This window comes from Bos indicus, chromosome 7 (assembly GCF_029378745.1).
Source record: "Bos indicus isolate NIAB-ARS_2022 breed Sahiwal x Tharparkar chromosome 7, NIAB-ARS_B.indTharparkar_mat_pri_1.0, whole genome shotgun sequence".
NCBI classification, from domain to species: domain Eukaryota; kingdom Metazoa; phylum Chordata; class Mammalia; order Artiodactyla; family Bovidae; genus Bos; species Bos indicus.
In genome coordinates, this window is record NC_091766.1 from 101,255,294 (window position 1) to 101,273,854 (window position 18,561).

The 18,561-nt window shown below is 41.2% G+C and overlaps 1 protein-coding gene across 6 annotated transcripts in view; it reads right to left on the reverse strand.

Annotated features, from left to right (window-relative positions):
- The window catches only part of SLCO6A1 (solute carrier organic anion transporter family member 6A1), a 114,829-nt gene extending 101,662 nt beyond the window's left edge, over nucleotides 1-13,167 (reverse strand). The window contains exon 1 of one of the 6 annotated variants that reach the window (XM_070794072.1): nucleotides 12,304-13,167. In XM_070794072.1, coding sequence (XP_070650173.1) covers nucleotides 12,304-12,670 — 367 coding nt within the window. In that variant the 5' untranslated portion in view covers nucleotides 12,671-13,167. The remainder of the gene's footprint in view (nucleotides 1-12,303) is intronic. The other 5 variants (XM_070794070.1, XM_070794071.1, XM_070794069.1 and 2 more) reach the window with 5 other exon arrangements.
- Nucleotides 13,168-18,561: the final 5,394 nt, after the last annotated feature.

The following is an 18,561-nucleotide window of genomic DNA, read 5'->3' on the forward strand; positions in this document are numbered from 1 at the left end:
TTTTACTTTTATGCACTGGAGAAGGAAATGGCAACCCACTCCAGTGTTCTTGCCTGGAGAATCCCAGGGACGGGGGAGCCTGATAGGCTGCCATCTATGGGGTCGCACAGAGTCAGACAGGACTAAAGCGACTTAGCAGCAGCAGCAGCAGCACACATAAAACAAGAGAAAAATGCACAGTTGCTACATATTTTATTTAAATCTGAATATACCACAGTTAAAATTCATAACTTCCTTTTTCCATTATTCACCCTTTCTTCTTCCTCTAGGTCTCAAATAACACATATGTAGGTTACTATCATAAAGTATATGCCTCCCTCTTTAGGATAGTACCCAAACTTTTGATTGCTGTCTCCTAGCTGAAGCCTCATCTGAGTCTTTAATAGGATAATATAACAATCTATAAAGCTAAGGGTTTCTAGTTCATGAGCTGTGTAGTAAGGCCAGTGAATTCCATGAACATGAACATCTTGATGTACATCTTTGGCTGTAAGATGAGTTCCTTCATTAAAAGCAATGTGATAATACATAAGATGATTATGATGGTGCATGAGGCACAGTCCAATTATAGTTGTTCTGGCAGAACCGTGGTGCTAAAAGAACCCAGATCTAAACATCTATTTCAGTAGGGAGAAATTAAACAAACAACATAATCAACCTGCCTCTAGGTAGCTGGTTTGTTTCTCTAGGGAATGAAGTTATTTCCTGGATTGTATTGAATTTTCCTGGTGGCAATTCAGGCACTCAAAAACGCAATAGTCAGATCAGCTCTGATGAAGATAAATCCTTGCATTCAGCTCTCATATAAACTTTATCTCAAATGCAATTATCGCTATAAATATGAGCCCATTGAGAACACATACAATGGCAGGGAAAAGAGGCTGATTAATATTCACAGAATAGTTTATCTATCTACGTCATTATTGATAGCTTCCTCTGCAATGGATTTCTTTTGGTGAACCATTCAAATAGGATAACTTTGCCCATTCAGAGACACATACTACTTACCTAACACTTTCCTAGTCACCAAATGGTCAAACCATTAACAATGGCAGCATGGTATCTAAGCAATACAGACAATCAGACATACTCTCCAATGTTTTGCCCACTGGAAAGATTTCCTTTTTCCTCTGTTTTTCAGGGCTATGCTGCTACATATAACATTATATTGTAGCATACATTGGCCTTCAAAAAAACCACAGGTTCACCAAAGATTATGTTCTTTCTTAGCAGTAGATGGTAGAAATGAAGAAACTTTTCCTTCATTTTAGAAGAGGTAGCCCTGCAGCATATCAGTCATATGCTGATTTATCAGTATATCCCTAGAAGCATCGCTGAAGTGGCAGGCAAATTTTGGGTATATAAGATATTATCTCCCATGACAGATTTTATGTTAGTCATTCTAAGAAGGCTGGAATATGATTCTAGCTATTAGTCTAGTAGCAATGAGAGGTAGGATGGGTCAAGAGAGCAATCAGTATTCCCTTAACTCAGGTGAAGTAAATTCAATGTCTGCAAGCAAGCAATTGCTTTTTTGAGACATAGAAGAATGGTTGCCCATACTGGGAAAGGAGGTTCAGGATTCAGGGTTTATAGTTGTTGGATTCACGGAAATCCACACTAATGCTTTTGGCCCATTTCTCAGGGTTCCACTCCCCTCCAATCAATGTCCCAACTCTCACACCTGAGATCACATGAATTTATGAATTCAACTTATGCTGTAATTCTGCAAGTGTGGATAAGGGTTGCTCCAAACACACAGTATGAGGCTAAAAGGGAAAATTCTCACAGGACCATCAGAGAACCTCACACATTTTCTAATCGTGCCCTAAAATTCTCATTTTCCTTCTGTAACTTTTTCAGTGAAGTGAGAAAACAGTCAATCCCAAAACCTTGGCAGTCAATAATACTGCCGTAGGAGTTAACTGCAGAAGCTATTGGTCTCCCAAAATCTTGACTCTAATAATAACTTTACCCCAGCAACATTTTAAATAACTCTTTTAAGTCACTTCATGTCTTACTTCCAGTGTACCATTTTCCACAGCCACAAATACTGTTTTTTTCATTACTTTCAAGCCCAGTAAGGTCAGATAATCAATTTTGGATTCCTATCTTTGAGGGTTGATTTGTTTGTATTTTTCCTGCCTCAATGCCTGGTATGGAGTACTACATTTAAAAGCCATATAATTTTTGCATTTATAGACAAGCTAGTTTTATTACATTAATGAAGCCAAAAATTTAGTAAAAACCCTTTTCAAATATGTTTATACATCATGATATTTACAAGATAAAGGAATATTATTCCCTTTGCACATCAATACCTTAACTGATTTCTTAGCCACCTTAATTCATAATTTTTCCAAAGAATATGTTTTTTAATGTGATCTTATTTCTAACTGAAAGAAAATGGACTGGAATGGCTGAATTTAACTCAGATGACCATTATATCTACTACTGTGGGCAAGAATCCCTTAGAGGAAATGGAGTACCCATCATAGTCAACAGAAAAGTCAGAAATGCAGTACTTAGATGCAGTCTCAAAAATGACAGAATTGATCTCTGTTCGTTTCCAAGGCAAACCATTCAATATCATAGTAATCCAACTCTATGCCCCAACCAATAACATTGAAGAAGCTGAAGTTGAATAGTTCTATGAAGACCTACAAGATCTTTTAGAACTAACACCAAAAACAGATGTCCTTTTCATTATAGGGGACGGGAATGCAAAAGTAAGAAGTCAAGAAACACCTGGAGTAACAGGTAAATTTGGCCTTAGAATACAGAATGAAGCAGGGCAAGGCTAAGAGAGTTTTGCCAAGAGAACGCACTGGTCATAGCAAACACCCTCTTCCAACAACACAAGAGAAGAATGTACACATGGACACCATCAGATGGCCAACACCGAAATAATATTGATTATATTCTTTGCAGCCAAAGATGGAGAAGCTCTATACAGTCAGCAAAAACAAGACTGGGAGCTAACTGTGGCTCAGATCATGAACTCCTTATTGCCAAATTCAGACTTAAATTGAAGAAAGTGGGGAAAACCACTAGACCATTCAGGTATGACCTAAATCAAATCCCTTACAATTATACAGTGGAAGTGAGAAATAGATTTAAGGGATTGGATCTGATAGAGTGCCTGATGAACTATGGACATAGGTTTGTGACATTGTAGAGGAGACAGGGATCAAGACCACCCCAAGAAAAAGAAATGAAAAAAAGCAAAATGGCTGTCCGGGGAGGCCTTACAAATAGCTGTGAAAAGAAGAGAAGTGAAAGGCAAAGGAGAAAAGGAAAGATATACCCATTTGAATACAGAGTTCCAAAAAATAGCAAGGAGAGATAAGAAAGCCTTCCTCAGAGATCAGTGCAAAAATAGAGGAAAACAATAGAATGGGAAAGACTACAGATGTCTTCAAGAAAATTAGAGATACCAAGGGAACAATTTCATGCAAATATGGGCTCAATAAAGGACAGAAATGGTATGGACCTAACAGAAGCAGAAGATATTAAGAAGAGGCAGCAAGAATACACAAAAGAACTGTACAAAAAAGATCTTCACAACCCAGATAATCGCAATGGTGTGATCACTCACCTAGAGCCAGACATCCTGGAATGTGAAGTCAAGTGAGCATTAGGAAGCATCACTACGAACAAAGCTGGTAGAGGTGATGGAATTCCAGTTGAGCTCTTCCAAATCCTGAAAGATGATGCTGTGAAAGTGCTGCATTCAATATGTCAGCAAATTTGGAAACTCATCAGTGGCTACAGGACTGGAAAAGGTCCAGTTTACATTCCAATCCCAAAGAAAGGCAATGCCAAAGAATGCTCAAACTACTGCACAATTGCACTCATCTCACACGCTAGTAAAGCAATGCTCAAAATTCTCCAAGCCAGGCTTCAACAATACGTGAACTGTGAACTTCCAAATGTTCAAGCTGGTTTTAGAAAAGGCAGAGAAGCTATAGATCAAATTGCCAACATCTACTGGATCATCAAAAAAGCAAAACAGTTCCAGAAAAACATCTGTTTCTGCTTTATTAACTATGCCAAAGCCGTTGACTGTCTGGATCACAATAAACTGTGGAAAATTCTGAAAGAGATGGGAATACCAGACCACCTGACCTGCCTCTTGAGAAACCTATATGCAGGTAAGGAAGCAACAGTTAGAATTGGACATGGAACAACAGACTGGTTCCAAATAGGAGTTCCAAATAGGAGTTCCAAATAGGACTGGTTCCAAATAGAAGTACGCCAAGGCTATATACTGTCACCCTGCTTATTTAACTTCTATGCAGAGTACATCATGAGAAACGCTGGGCTGGAGGAAGCACAAGCTGGAATCAAGATTGCCGGGAGAAATATCAATAACCTCAGATGTGCAGATGACACCCACCCTTATGGCAGAAAGTAAAGAAGAACTAAAAAGCTTCCTGATGAAAGTGAAAGAGGAGAGTGAAAAAGTTGGCTTAAAGCTCAACATTAAGAAAACTAAGATCATGGTATCTGGCCCCATCACTTCATGGCAAATAGATGGGGAAACAGTGAAAACAGTTTCTGACTTTATTTTGGGGGGCTCCAAAATCACTGCAGATGGTGACTGCAGCCATGACATCAAAAGACGCTTACTCCTTGGAAGGAAAGTTATGACCAACCTAGATAGCATATTCAAAAGCAGAGACATTATTTTGTCAACAAAGTTCCACCTAGTCAAGGCTATGGTTTTTTCAGTAGTCATGTATGGATGTGAGAGTTGGACTATAAAGAAATCTGAGTGCCAAAGAATTGATGCTTTTGAACTGTGGTGTTGGAGAAGACTCTTGGGAGTCCTGTGGACTGCAAGGAGATCCAACCAGTCCATCCTAAAGGAGACCAGTCCTGGGTGTTCATTGGAAGGACTGATGTTGAAGCTGAAGCTCCAATACTTTGGCCACCTGATATGAAGAGCTGACTCTTGAAAAGACCCTGATGATGGGAAAGACTGAAGGCAAGAGGAGAAGGGGAGAACAGAGGATGAGACGGTTGGATGGCATCACCGACTCAATGGACATGAGTTTGGGTAAACTCCAGGAGTTGGTGATGGACAGGGAGGCCTGGCCTGCTGCAGTCCATGGAGTCGCAAAGAGTCGGACACAACTGAGCAACTAAACTGAACTATTTCTAATTGTTCTTATAAGATTAACTAATTCAACAAAGATGCTTTTATAGCTTTGCAGTGAGTTAACTCAGAAGTCCTGGGTTACACAAAAAAGGCCTGGCTTCAGGACTGGTCTTTGGCGGGCTCCTGGGAGAGGACTCTGAGCCCTTGGAATATTCTGCCATATAAGAGTACTTTTTATATGCTGGAGGCTTTGGGCCACAAAGTACCATTTTGGTCAGATAGTTTATGTTAGCAACATGACTTGCAGTGAATGCCTTTTCTGTTGTGTGTAAGGGGTGGGATAATAGAGTCTGAGTAGCTGAGGTCAGTCACACAGATATTGCATGTGTACATGACCGAGACCTCCCTTCAAAAAAAAAAAAAACCCTGAATACCCAGGCTCACATGGTTGAGTTTCCTTGGTTGGCAGCTCTTTGCAAGTGTTGTCATATACACTGTTGCTGAAAGTATTAAGCAGTCCCTGTGAGTCCACTGGGAATGGACAATGGAAGCTTGGCCTGGTTTCTTCTGGGCATTGTCTCATGTGCCTTTTCCCTTTGTTAATTTCAATCTGCATACTTTCACTATAATAAATGATATTCATGAGTATAACATCTTTCTCTGAGTCCTTCTAGTGAATCACTTAGCCTGAGTGAGGTTTTAAGATGTCCAAAGTAATAGTTAATAAATTTTAAAGTGGTTAAGGCCTCCAAATGGCTCTTTATTGCAAAGCATAATATTTTCATTGAGAAAACACTCTTTATAAGTATGTAAGTATCTAACAAGCTAAAGAAAACACTACTAAATAAAGAATATCTTCAGTTATATCTTTGCACTGAAATATTTCAGCCTAACACTCAGTTAGAAAATCCTTCTTTGACAAATACTTTACAAGACAAAGTTCTTCAAATAAGTTGTCTCTGTTTGTGATTATTTTGAATATTTCACCAAGTTTAAGTGTCCAAAGTAATAGGTCTCCTTAATTTCAATTCAATATATGAAAATGAATCATTGTAACTTACTAAATTTTAAAAACAAAAGCCACATGAACAAATGCATTGTCCCCAGTTTATATAAACATGTGTGTGTGTATATACAAAATCTAATTTCAGAAGATGGAAAAGGGTGTAAGCAGCATTCTAATTTATGAGATCAGGGAGTAAACATAAAATTTACCTTTGTAATTCTGCTGAAGTGTATAGCAAAATATCCTTCTTGAGGTTTATTAAACTCTAATCATTTTCTTGAAAGATTAGCAGCAATTATCATTAAGGTTTAAGCATTTAACTGTGACTACTGCAGTAAATCTTATTAAAATAACTGAAAAAAATTGACAAAATCTAACACCTTTTCATAATAAAAACACTTGATGAAAACATGATTCAAAAACACATGAAACTCTCCTTTGAGAGAAAGGAGAAGGAGAACTTCATAAATTGATGAAGTACGTATATGCAAAACCTACAGCATACTGAAAAATTTAACTACCACCTGCGCTATGTGTGCCGTCGCAGCCACCTGCTCTATACAGAGGTAGCATGTGATCCAGCAATTTCACTCCTATAAATTCCAGGGAAATTAAAACATGTGTCCAGGCAAATACTTACATACAGTTCCAGTTCCACGTTTAAGGAGCTAAGAGGTCACCACTATATCCTAAGTAACAAACCGAATAGACTGCAAAAATAACACTCTTCTTGGATACACACAAGATGGGAAGACACAGGGCAAACTTGACAAAATTTTGAATTCAAATGTCATCACAATTCATTAACCCATACATTTAATTTTCTGTTGATTTCCAGAAATATGTGGTTAAAAAAAGTGATAGCTTATTTCAGGGCTTTCATGGAGGCCCTCAAATTTTCAGACAAAAACTTGAGCTGAGAGTTAACAAACCCAAGTCTGTCATTTTTCCTTCACAAGTGCTTCAGTTCAGTTCAGTTCAGTCACTCAGTCATGTCCGACTCTGTGACCCCATGAACTGCAGAAGGTCAGGCCTCCCTGTCCATCACCAACTTCCGGAGTTTACCCAAACTCATGTCCATTGAGTCGGTGATGCCATCCAACCATCTCATCCTCTGTCGTCCCCTTCTCCTCCTGCCCTCAATCTTTCCCAGCATCAGGGTCTTTTCAAAACAGTCAGCTCTTCACATCAGGTGGCCAAAGTATTGGAGCTTCAGCTTCAACGTCAGTCCTTCCAATGAACACCCAGGACTGATCTCCTCTAGGATGGACTGGTTGGATCTCCTTGCAGTCCAAGGGACTCTCAAGAGTCTTCTGCAACACCACAGTTCAAAAGCATCAATTCTTCGGTGCTCAGTTTTATAGTCCAACTCTCATATCCATCACATGACTACTAGAAAAACCACAGCCTTGACTAGACGGACCTTCGTTGACAAACTAACGTCTCTGCTTTTTAATATGCTATCTAGGTTGGTCATAACTTTCCTTCCAAGGAGTAAGCATCTTTTAAAGTCATGGCTGCAATCACCATCTGCAGTGATTTTGGAGCCCAGAAAAATAAAGTCAGCCACTGTGTCCACTGTTTCCCCATCTATTTCCCATGAAGTGATGGGACCAGATGCCATGATTTTGTTTTCCTGAACACTGAGCCAACTTTTTAACTCTCCTCTTTCACTTTCATCAAGAAGCTCTTTAGTTTTTCTTCACTCTCTGACATAAAGGTGGTGTTATCAGCATATCTGGGGTTATTGATATTTCTCCCAGCAATCTTGATTTCAACTTGTGCTTCCTCCAGCCCAGCATTTCTCATGATGTACTCTGCACAGAAGTTAAATAAGCAGGATGACAATATATAGCCTTGACATACTCGTTTATTTGGAACCAGTCTGTTGTTCCATGTCCAGTTTTAACTGTTGCTTCCTAACCTGCGTACAGGTTTCTCAAGAGGCAGGTCAGGTGGTCTGGTATTCCCAAAGGGCACTCAAAACATTCCATCCAACACGTGGGTCCTTATAGTCATCACTACTATCATAAGGTAAACTATAGCATCCACTCAGCTTTCAAGGTACATGCTTCACCTGGCATTTTATCCCAGTCAAGCACAGGTAATACCTTAATTATGATACCACCACATGCCAAGAACTACTACCCATTTTCCACTGGCAAAGAGCTCAGCATTTCACTCAAGATTAAAGGCCCAAAAAAACCAACCCTAAAATTCCAGCTTATGAGTATATATCTTCTGGCACTACTCTTGATACCAATTCCACACTATTCTGAATCCGATCAGAAGAGAGAAACCACACAGTAATTTGAACAAGAAAAGTTTAACATAAAGAATCATTAGCTATAATGGGGGATTTGCAAAACAAGGCATTAGGTAGTTACAAGTAAAGTGAAGTGAAGTGAAGTCGCTCAGTCGCGTCCGACTCTTTGTGACCTCATGGACAATAGCCTGCACCAGGCTCCTCTGTCCATGGGATTTTCTAGGCAAGAGTACTGGAGTGGGTTGCCATTTCCTTCTCCAGGGAATCTTCCCAACCCAGGGATCGAACCCACGTCTCCCACATTGTAGACAGACGCTTTACCATCTGAGCCAATATAGAAACAGCCAGTATGAGGAACAGTCACTTCCCTTAGGACTGAGAGAGAGCATTCAAGGGCTAAAAGCCAGACCTTGTGAATAGGGCACAGCTGTGGCTTACTGAATGACCAAGAAGTCACTGTGATGCCATGCTAACAAAACTAGCAGGAAATCTATACTCTAAAACTTCATGGTAGGTCTCCTTCTATGTGCTGGGGAGATCTCTTCACGAGAGATGCCAGAGGGAGCTGCTAGCCACTGAGGGCTTCTGGCCACCGTGTACTACAGGAGAGGGATACCAGAGAAGATGCAAACACGCAGGAGCCTGATGCTAGAGAAAGCTGTACATGCTGCAGAGGCTCGCCAAGCAAACACCCTGGAACCAAGAAGCAATATTTCCTGTGCAGTGGCTCTCCAGTACCTCCGACTGCCAAAGTTGAACACTGTTACAGCTTGGGGGTAGGGGGTGGAATTTAGAGGGCCCAGGTCCATTTTCACAGAGTAGGCAAAATGGATGTTTGGAACTGAGAGGCAATCAATTGACAAATTGATTCTGAAAGACTCAAGTAGGTACCAAATCTTACATAAACTCTTTCAGAAAAAAAGAAGAGAAAGGAATGCATCCAAATTTAATGAAGCCAGTATAACCTGATACTAAAGACAGGCAAAAACATTCCAAGAAAACTACAAACCAATATCCTCATTAAAAAATATTCTTAGCGAAATTTTCACAAACTGAATCCAGCAATCTAGAAAAAAAAGAAAATAAGATAGCAATAAGGGTTTATCCCAGGAACACAAGGTTGATTAAACATCCAAAAATCAAAAAACACAATATATAATGTTAGTAGAATAAATAAATAAATGTGATGGCCTCAATTGATACAGGAAAAAAACACTTGATAAAATTCAACACCATTGATGATAAAAAAAATTCCCAACTAACTAAAAATAAAAGGGAACATCTGCAAACCGGTAACAAGTATCCACAAAAATTCTGCAGTAAATATATTTAATTGTGAAAGGCTAAATGATTTCTATCTAAAATCAGGAAAAATAAATGAATATCTATTTCAAAACGTCTATTCAACACAGTACTGGAGGTCCTAGTCACTGTAAGAAAGCAAGAAAAAGAAATAAAAAGCATACAGACTGGGAAGAAAGAAGTAAAACTGTCCTGATTCACAGATGACATGATCATGTAGTTAAAACTTCTAAAGAATCTGCCAAAAGGCTCCTAAAAGTAATAAATTACTATAGCAAACCTGCAGGAGCGAAGACCTAAGTAAATAGGTATACAACAGTCAGGTATCAGAACACTCGATATTGTTAAGATCTCAATTTTGTCACTCACCATTCTGAAGCAAGGCTTTCCTGTATCTGTTTGTTTACCAAAACACTCATTCATTCATTTCCTTATTCAAAAAGTATTCTACATCCCCAGCTATTATTGTACCTATTTGTCAAGGCATAATTTAAATCCTTCTTTCCCAAAGAAATGTCTTTGATGATTTCTCAAGACAAACAAATTGATGACTATTTATCAATCTTTGTTCCTCTCATATGGTTCTTATCATATACAGCCTCTTTACTGAAGTTATTTAGATACAGCATTTTAGAGCAAAAAGAGACCATGTTTGGCAGCCTCTGTGCTGTGATTCATGGGGTCGCAAAGAGTCGGACACGACTGAGAGACTGAACTGAACTGAACTGAATATCATCAGTGTAAAAAGGTTTGTGAAGAATATACATGTCATGGGAGTGGTGAGTGTTGTGGCCAAGTAGAAAATATATGCCCTCTCTATTGTTTAGTCGCTAAGTCGTGCTCAACCCTTTGCAACCCCAAAGGCTGTAGCCTGCCAGGTGCCTCTGTACATGGGATTTCCCAGACAAGGATCAGATCAGATCAGATCAGATCAGTCGCTCAGTCATGTCCGACTCTTTGGACCCCATGAATTGCAGCACGCCAGGCCTCCCTGTCCATCACCAACTCCCGGAGTTCACTCAGCCTCACGTCCATCGAGTCAATGATGCCATCCAGCCATCTCATCCTCTGTCGTCCACTTCTCCTCTTGCCCCTAATCCCTCCCAACATCAGAGTCTTTTCCAATGAGTCGACTCTTTGCATGAGGTGGCCAAAGTACTGGAGTTTCAGCTTTAGCATCATTCCTTCCAAAGAAATCCCAGGGCTTATATCCTTCAGAATGGACTGGTTGGATCTCCTTGCAGTCCAAGGGACTCTCAAGAGTCTTCTCCAACACCACAGTTCAAAAGCATCAATTCTTTGGCACTCAGCCTTCTTCACAGTCCAACTCTCACATCCACACATGACCACAGGAAAAACCATAGCCTTGACTAGACGAACCTTTGTTGGCAAAGTAATGTCTCTGCTTTTGAATATGCTATCTAGGTTGGTCATAACTTTCCTTCCAAGGAGTAAACATCTTTTAATTTCATGGCTGCAGTCACCATCTGTAGTGATTTTGGAGCCCAGAAAAATAAAGTCTGACACTGTTTCCACTGTTTCCCCATCTATTTGCCATGAACTGGTGGGACCGGATGCCATGATCTTCGTTTTCTGAATGTTGAAGCTTTAAGCCAACTTTTTCACTCTCCACTTTCACTTTCATCAAGAGGCTTTTGAGTTCCTCTTCACTTTCTGCCATAAGGGTGGTGTCATCTGCATATCTGAGGTTATTGATATTTCTCCCGGCAATCTTGATTCCAGCTTGTGTTTCTTCCAGTCCAGCGTTTCTCATGATGTACTCTGCAGACAAGGATACTAGAGTGGGTTGCCATTTCCTTCTCCAACGTGACCCTCTAAAGGCATTCAGATTCACATTTTTCGTCCATCTGTGCGGACGAACATTAAACACCTTAGAGTTTGGGTTCTCTGATATCGTCTGATGTCCCACACCACCTCTTTAATTCACACACGAGGAAACAAGATCCTGGAGGGAAGTGGCTCCGTCAGGGCGTCTCAAAATTGTGGGTAGAAGCAGAAACCACCTGGTGGTCACATTCTTTTCGACCTTATTTTAATCCTCTAAGTGACTCAGCCTTGAGTGAAGGAGGTTCTCTGGGTTGGTGACCAAACACACCTGGCGAAATGACTCAACGACACCCTCATCCTGTCAAGCTACCTGGAGGCCAGGCCCCACTGCGAGGAAAAATTACGTCAAATCGGGGCCTGAGTAGCTGAAGTAAACCAGGGCGGGGCCCTGTGAACCTCCGCTGATTTCAGATGCTCCTGGAGAACGCTGGCGGGTTCATCCACATGGAGCTGGGCCTCCCCACCACACCCGGACCTCCCCACCTCGCCAGGGTAGGGGGCCCTCTGCCCTCTGGCGCCCCCCTCAGCCCTCCCCAGGCGCCTCGGCCCTCATCCGCCTCCTCAGTGTAGGGGGCCCTCTGGCGCCCCCTTCAGCCCTCCCCAGGCGCCTCGCCCCTCATCCGCCTCCTCAGTGTAGGGAGCCCCCTGGCGCCCCCCTCAGCCCTCCCCAGGCGCCTCGGCCCTCATCCGCCTCCTCAGTGTAGGGGGACCTCTGGCGCCCCCTTCAGCCCGCGCCAGAACGCACTCTCCTCAACGCAGCCCCCTCGGCGGGCTTACATTGAGCAGTGACCAGAATGCAGAAGAAAATCAGGAAGCAACGAACGTTGTTAAAACGCTGACACCAGGGGAAAACCAGACAGCTCCAGCCGCAGGGCCCCTCCAAACTCCCTTTCCGGTGTCCGAGTCCGGTCTTGGCGCCGCGCCGCGTGGCCCCGGTCTGGCCGCCTCCTTGTTTGCTGAAAGCGCCGAGCTTCAGGAGGCTAACCGGGAAGATCCTGAGGTGCGGGCGCTTCGGCCCGGCCTTCTCGGCCTCGGCCGCCGGTGGCCCGGTGCTCTTGGAGGGCGCGCCCTGCTCGGCCTGCGACTGCACCTGCTCTGGGGCCTGCGCCACCTCCGGCTGCACCTGCACCAGGCCCCGCTGCATCGCGCTGAGCCGGGGCCGTGGCTGGTCTCAGCCAGAAACAAGCCTGCCGGGCCTGGAGGTCGGGGACCTGTTGGCCACCAGGGCCTCCTGCAACCCCAGCCTTCAGGGGGAACGTTTCTTCTTGGGCAGGAGGCAAACGTCCCGCGGGGAGGTTGGCAGTTGCCCCAGGAGAACGTCCGGGGCTGCTTCCTGCTTTGCTTCCACGTGGGGCAGGGGGTGGGGTGGAGGGAACGCTAGTCCTACTGCGTGTGTGTGTCTGTGTGTGTGAGAGAGAGAGAGTAACTCAGTCGTGTCCGACTCTGCGACCCCATGGACTGTAGCCCACTCACCAGCTCCTCTGTCCATGGGATTCTCCAGGCAAGAGTACTGGAGTGGGTAGCCATTTCCTTCTCCAGGGGATCTTCCCAACCCAGGGATAGAACCCACAGTTTCCTGTTTTGAGGCCGATTCTTTACTGTCTGGGCCATCAGGGAAGTCCCCTCAGTTTTGCTAGATTCTTATAACTGCTCACATGGACAGGGGCCCCCAGAGGAACTCGGATGAAAGAGATCCATTAGTGCCTTCAATCCACAACGATCCAAGGATACTGCTTCTTAATACTTAACTCGTTAGGAGGCAAGGGAAGGGGAGTTCTGTTTAGTGATGAGACAGTGAAACCATCTCCTGGTCTCCTCACACTTATTTTATCCTGGTGTTTTGTGAACTGGGTGACCTCACTAGAAATAACCTGCTGCTGCTAAGTTGCTTCAGTCGTGTCTGACTCTGTGCGACCCCATAGACGGCAGCCCACCAGGCTCCCCCGTCCCTGGAATTCTCCAGGCAAGAACACTGGAGTGGGTTGCCATTTCCTTCTCCAATGCATGAAAGTGAAAAGTGAAAGAGAAGTCGCTCAGTCGTGTCCAACTCTTCGCGACCCCATGGACTGCAGCCCACCAGGCTCCTCCGTCCATGGGATTTTCCAGGCAAGAGTACTGGAGTGGGGTGCCATTGCCTTCTTCGAGAAACAACCTGAACATTGTTAAATAACCGGGGAATCAGAAGACATGGGGTGGGGGAAGAATTTTCTTTTCCATTAGAGCGGGCTGGTTTTGTACCTGGAAAATAAATCACATGCTAGGTCCCATCCCCCTATGTAGGGAAGAAAATAATAATCCTTTCTGTTCTTAACGAGGTATTCAGATTCTGGGACAATGATTTCTGTGTGAAAAACACCTAGCAAATGGATGAAAACCAGCAAAGATGAAAAGACAATGTACTTTCCCAGGTATAAATTTTTTTCTGAAAAGAAAGGAGGTAAGAGAATATTACCAGGATAAGAAATATGTTTTTATGTAAAAATGCAAATTCTAACTGGGTTTTTTTTTCCCATAGGCAAAAATATAAGTTATTTGGGATATAACATTTGGGGAGGATGACTTTCCAGGAGAAAATTAAACTTTCTTTCCTCCCATGGATTAGATGTTTTGTTATCAAAAACCCACATGGACAACAAGTTTTTGTGCTGCTAGCATGGTACTGGGGCTGCTGTAATGGTACTGAGGCTCTGAGAAGAGCTGGGAAGAAGGCAGCCCAGACACCACTGCTGACCTGAGGCCGGGCTTTCCTCAACAGATCTATATGCATATGGGTGAACGGAAATGTTATTTTGCCTATACTAAGAAACTTACCTTGTCAAATGTGTAACTCCATACAGAGGAGCAATGTCCTAGTTTTCCCATCTTCATCTCAATGATGAATATTCATTGGAAGGACTGATGCTGAAGCTGAAGTTTCCATACTTTGGCCACCTGATGTGAAGAGCTGACACATTGGGAAAGACCCTGATGCTGGGAAAGATAGAAGGCAAAAGGAGAAGAGGGCAGCAGAGGACACAGTGGTTAGAGAGCATCACCAACTCAATGGACATCAGTTTGAGCAAACTCTGGGAGATAGTGAAGGACAGGGAGGCCTGGCGTGCTGCAGTCCATGGGGTTACAAAGAGTCAGACACGACTTAGCAACTGAACAGCAACAATCATACTCAAATAGAATTCTCCCTTCATATTGCTTCATGACATTAATAAGCATAAAGGAAACAGGGGGTAGGAAAGGGGTACTCTTTTTCTTGTGCTTTGGTACCAGATTGGGCACTGCCTGAAAGAAGGAAAAAGTCAACACTGATCAAAATAAATGATGCTAGTACTTTTGCTTCTACTCAAAATACAAAGAGCCATACTGAATGTTACCCCCAAGCTACCAATGACAATAACCAAAAGAAAAAAGCAAAAAGAAAACCAGAAATAATATTTAAAAAATTATCACTTTTTTGAGCCTATCAGAGAACTATATATTTCCAAAGCAATCAGGTGAAATGACTCCAAGGGTAACATACCTGGGAAGAAGGATGAGGCTCACAAACCGTTTCATCTTTGGCAGAGTTTGAGAACCACTGATGCAAGAATGCGGCCACCTGTATAGATCCCTTTGAAATATGATATCAGTTCAGTTCAGTCGCTCAGTCGTATTTGACCCTTTGCCACCCCATGGACCGCAGCACTCCAGACCTCCCTGTCCATCATCAACTCCTGGAGTTTACTCAAACTCATGTCCATTGAGTTGGTGATGCCATCCAACCGTCTCATCCTTTGTCTGTTAAGAAAAAGAGGGTGAAGAGCCTCAAGAATAATGTTTATTTATGACACGTACCATCCTGTAAACTTTCTTCCCTCTCCTATGGTCTTGATTCCTGTGCTTTGAGTAGTAAATATGAACTGTAAACCCTGAAATATCAAAGTCCTAAAAGAACCCTATAAGAACTACACAATAGAAACTTTCTCCATACTTCTTACTGATTTGATGTTTTGGTCACAGGTTAGTTGAGAGAGTGAAAATGAAGTGGAAAGGGATGGATAAAGTAATAAAATGTAGGTAGACAGCTCCTGAATGGCAATATCAGCTTTCAGAATTATGTGAAGTATCAGCTTTCAGAATGTTACTTGTCCTTACATTTAATACTAAGAATGAAGTTGATGCTTACACTACCTCAAAAAGACATACCATCAACAGTCTGAGTGTACAGAAAACAGTGAATATATCCTTTAGAACTCAACTGATCAACTGCCCTCACCCTGTCCCTTTATTTCTTTTACCCTCCTTCTTTCCCTTTCTCCCACTGTACTTGTTCTGGATCATTTTTCATTTGACATCAGTCATCTTTAGAGAGAGTTCTAGACATTTAGCTCCAGAAACTTCAAGAGACTCACAAACTGTTTCACCTTTGGTATGGTAATCTCCACGAAGATTACCATAAGAGTTGTCGAATTTACCTTTATTTTATTAGAATTCCCAGGTAGTATTGTTTAAGGAGTTTTCTCCTTTTCCTGTCTAATAAAAGGAATAGAATAGATCCCAAGCTAGTCACAAGGGGAATTCTAAAATTCTTCACTTAAATTAAAGCACAATAATCTTTTCCTTGTGTCAGTGAGCTTTGAGGTTAACTAGTTAGACCTTTCTCATCAGTCTTTATTTTGAGAACAAATACCATTTTATTTTCCATCCTTCGTAACTTTTCCAAAGTTGTACAATTTTGACTTAAGGTATTTTTTTTTAACTTCAACGTTTTTTCACATAATATCTTAGTATTCTGTCTCCTAATATTTCTCATTTGATTCCAAAAACCTCTTCTAAGACTTTCAAGTGTGTCATAATGGTAAATTATAAAAATAATACCACAAGTTGTTACTATGCAAGTGACAGACTGGTTTCTTCTTAGATAGGAACATTTTTAACTAGTAATTTGAAAGCTCTTTTCCAAACAATTAAAAGCATGTTTTCATTGTAGAGTCTTGGCTTAGTACTAACAGGTTTCAAAAAAAAGGAAACCTGTCCATGAGTTTGTACAGAGAATTGTACATTTGGACAAAGTCTATTTCACATTTCTGTGTGATTTTTTTTCATAACTTTTATTACATGGAAAATGAAGTTCAACCTGTATAAATTTAAAAACAATCAAAAAGAAATATTTAAAAAACAAATCATTCTGCTCTTCATAACCCTCAAATTTTGAACTAGATTACATGATGATAAGTAAATATAGAAATCTTTAAATTAAGATAATAATGTGATGGAACTAAATATGCAGCAAATGTATTCAAATAAAATATATTTAAGCTAATATATTTTAACAGAAAATAGTTATTATAATAAATGGAAAACATACTACATTTGAAATCAGAGACCTAGGTCAATATCTACCTTCCTTACTTATTAACATCGTCTTTTACAAGTCACTTAAATTCTCTTAACCCAGGAATCTTTATTTATAAAATGAGATTCTTCCTATCCTACTTATTTCATATGGTTGTTGTGAAAATCAGAGATGACAATACAAATTAAAATGAATTATAACTACAAAATATATACATTGTAAATTTAAAAATAAATTTTAAAATAAAATTTTTAAGTAATTTAAATTTAAAAATATAAAGAGAAAATGTTAACAAAATTACCACAATTCTTTCTTCAATGTCTACTGCCAGGATTTACTTCTAATTTAAAATAAAGTCATTATTTACCACACTAAGATCTTAAAGGGTAATAAACTGCTTTGTTAGGATATGTTTCCATTTCTAGAGTCTAGGATAACTTGTTGGATTTTCAAAACTGAAAAGAAGAAGGAAGCAAAAAGAACTGTAATTTGTTGCCTGCCTACTCTCTATCAATCACTGTGCTAGGTATTTAGCATTTCACTCAGTTTTTCAGATATACTGGCTCAGGAAAGTTAAGGCTTTTGCTTAAAATATCATGTGAAATCAGGAGGAAGTATTTCTATATTTGATCTAATTTCAAGGGTTCTTGACAGGGGCTATTGCGCCCCTGGGGTTCACTTGACAATGTCTAGAGACATGTTTGTCTGTCGCAACTCAGGGTAAGGAGTAGGATTCTGCTGAATATCCCACAATGCACAGGAATAGCTTCCACAACAACTATCAAGCTCTTAATGTCAATAGTGCCAAGATTAAAATGTCTTGCTCAGATTTCAAAGCTCATGTTCACTCTACCATGTAATGTTGAAAATAAAAGCTATTTCCATGTTTCTTCCACAACACTGAGCTGTCACAGATGCACCAGGTTCAATCTTAGATACATTCTTTCTATGTTTTGAGTCTGTTTGGGAAGCTCCATTTTAAGATCCCACTAAATTATCTTTTTATTCAAGCAGCAAAGAAGGTTTCTGGAAAATGTTCATGCTAATCAGTCCAAGGAAAATGACTTGAGGTCAGAGAGCAAGGATGATCTGGGGAAAGGCTGGAGGCCTGTTACTCAAATCACATCCTGGCTTCTTCTCCCTCGCCCCCACCACTCAGCACTGTGTCCTAGTGAGAGAGGAATGCAGCAAACACTAAAGGAGCTTTTCATGAAACTTGAGGGCACTAGGAAGCTCTGGAGAAGTATAATACCAAAGAGAGGAAAGAATACTCTTCCTATTTGGAGTTGCTTCTCGGAAAATGATGCCGAAACACAAAAAAAGCAGTACTGTGCCCAAACCTAAGTTTGGGTCAGAAGAACTTCATATTTACAAGCAGATCACATTGGAGCTTAATGGTGTTCAAAAATTTGTAGCTTCAAAATACTTTTATAGAGGTTTGGCAGCCAACAATAATTCTAGAGCTAGAAAAGAGAGGTCTATAAGGCCAATATTTTTGTATTCCTTGACTCTGTGAATGGTACCAACATCCACTCAGTTACAAGTCTCGGTGAAAAAGAAAATGAAAGTGTTACTCAGTTGTGTCCAACTTTTGCAACCCCATGGACGATAGCTGTCAGGCTCCAGGAAAGAATGGAATTCTCCAGGCAGGAGTACTGGAGTGGATAGCCTTTCCCTTCTCCAGGGGATATTCCCGACCCAGAGAC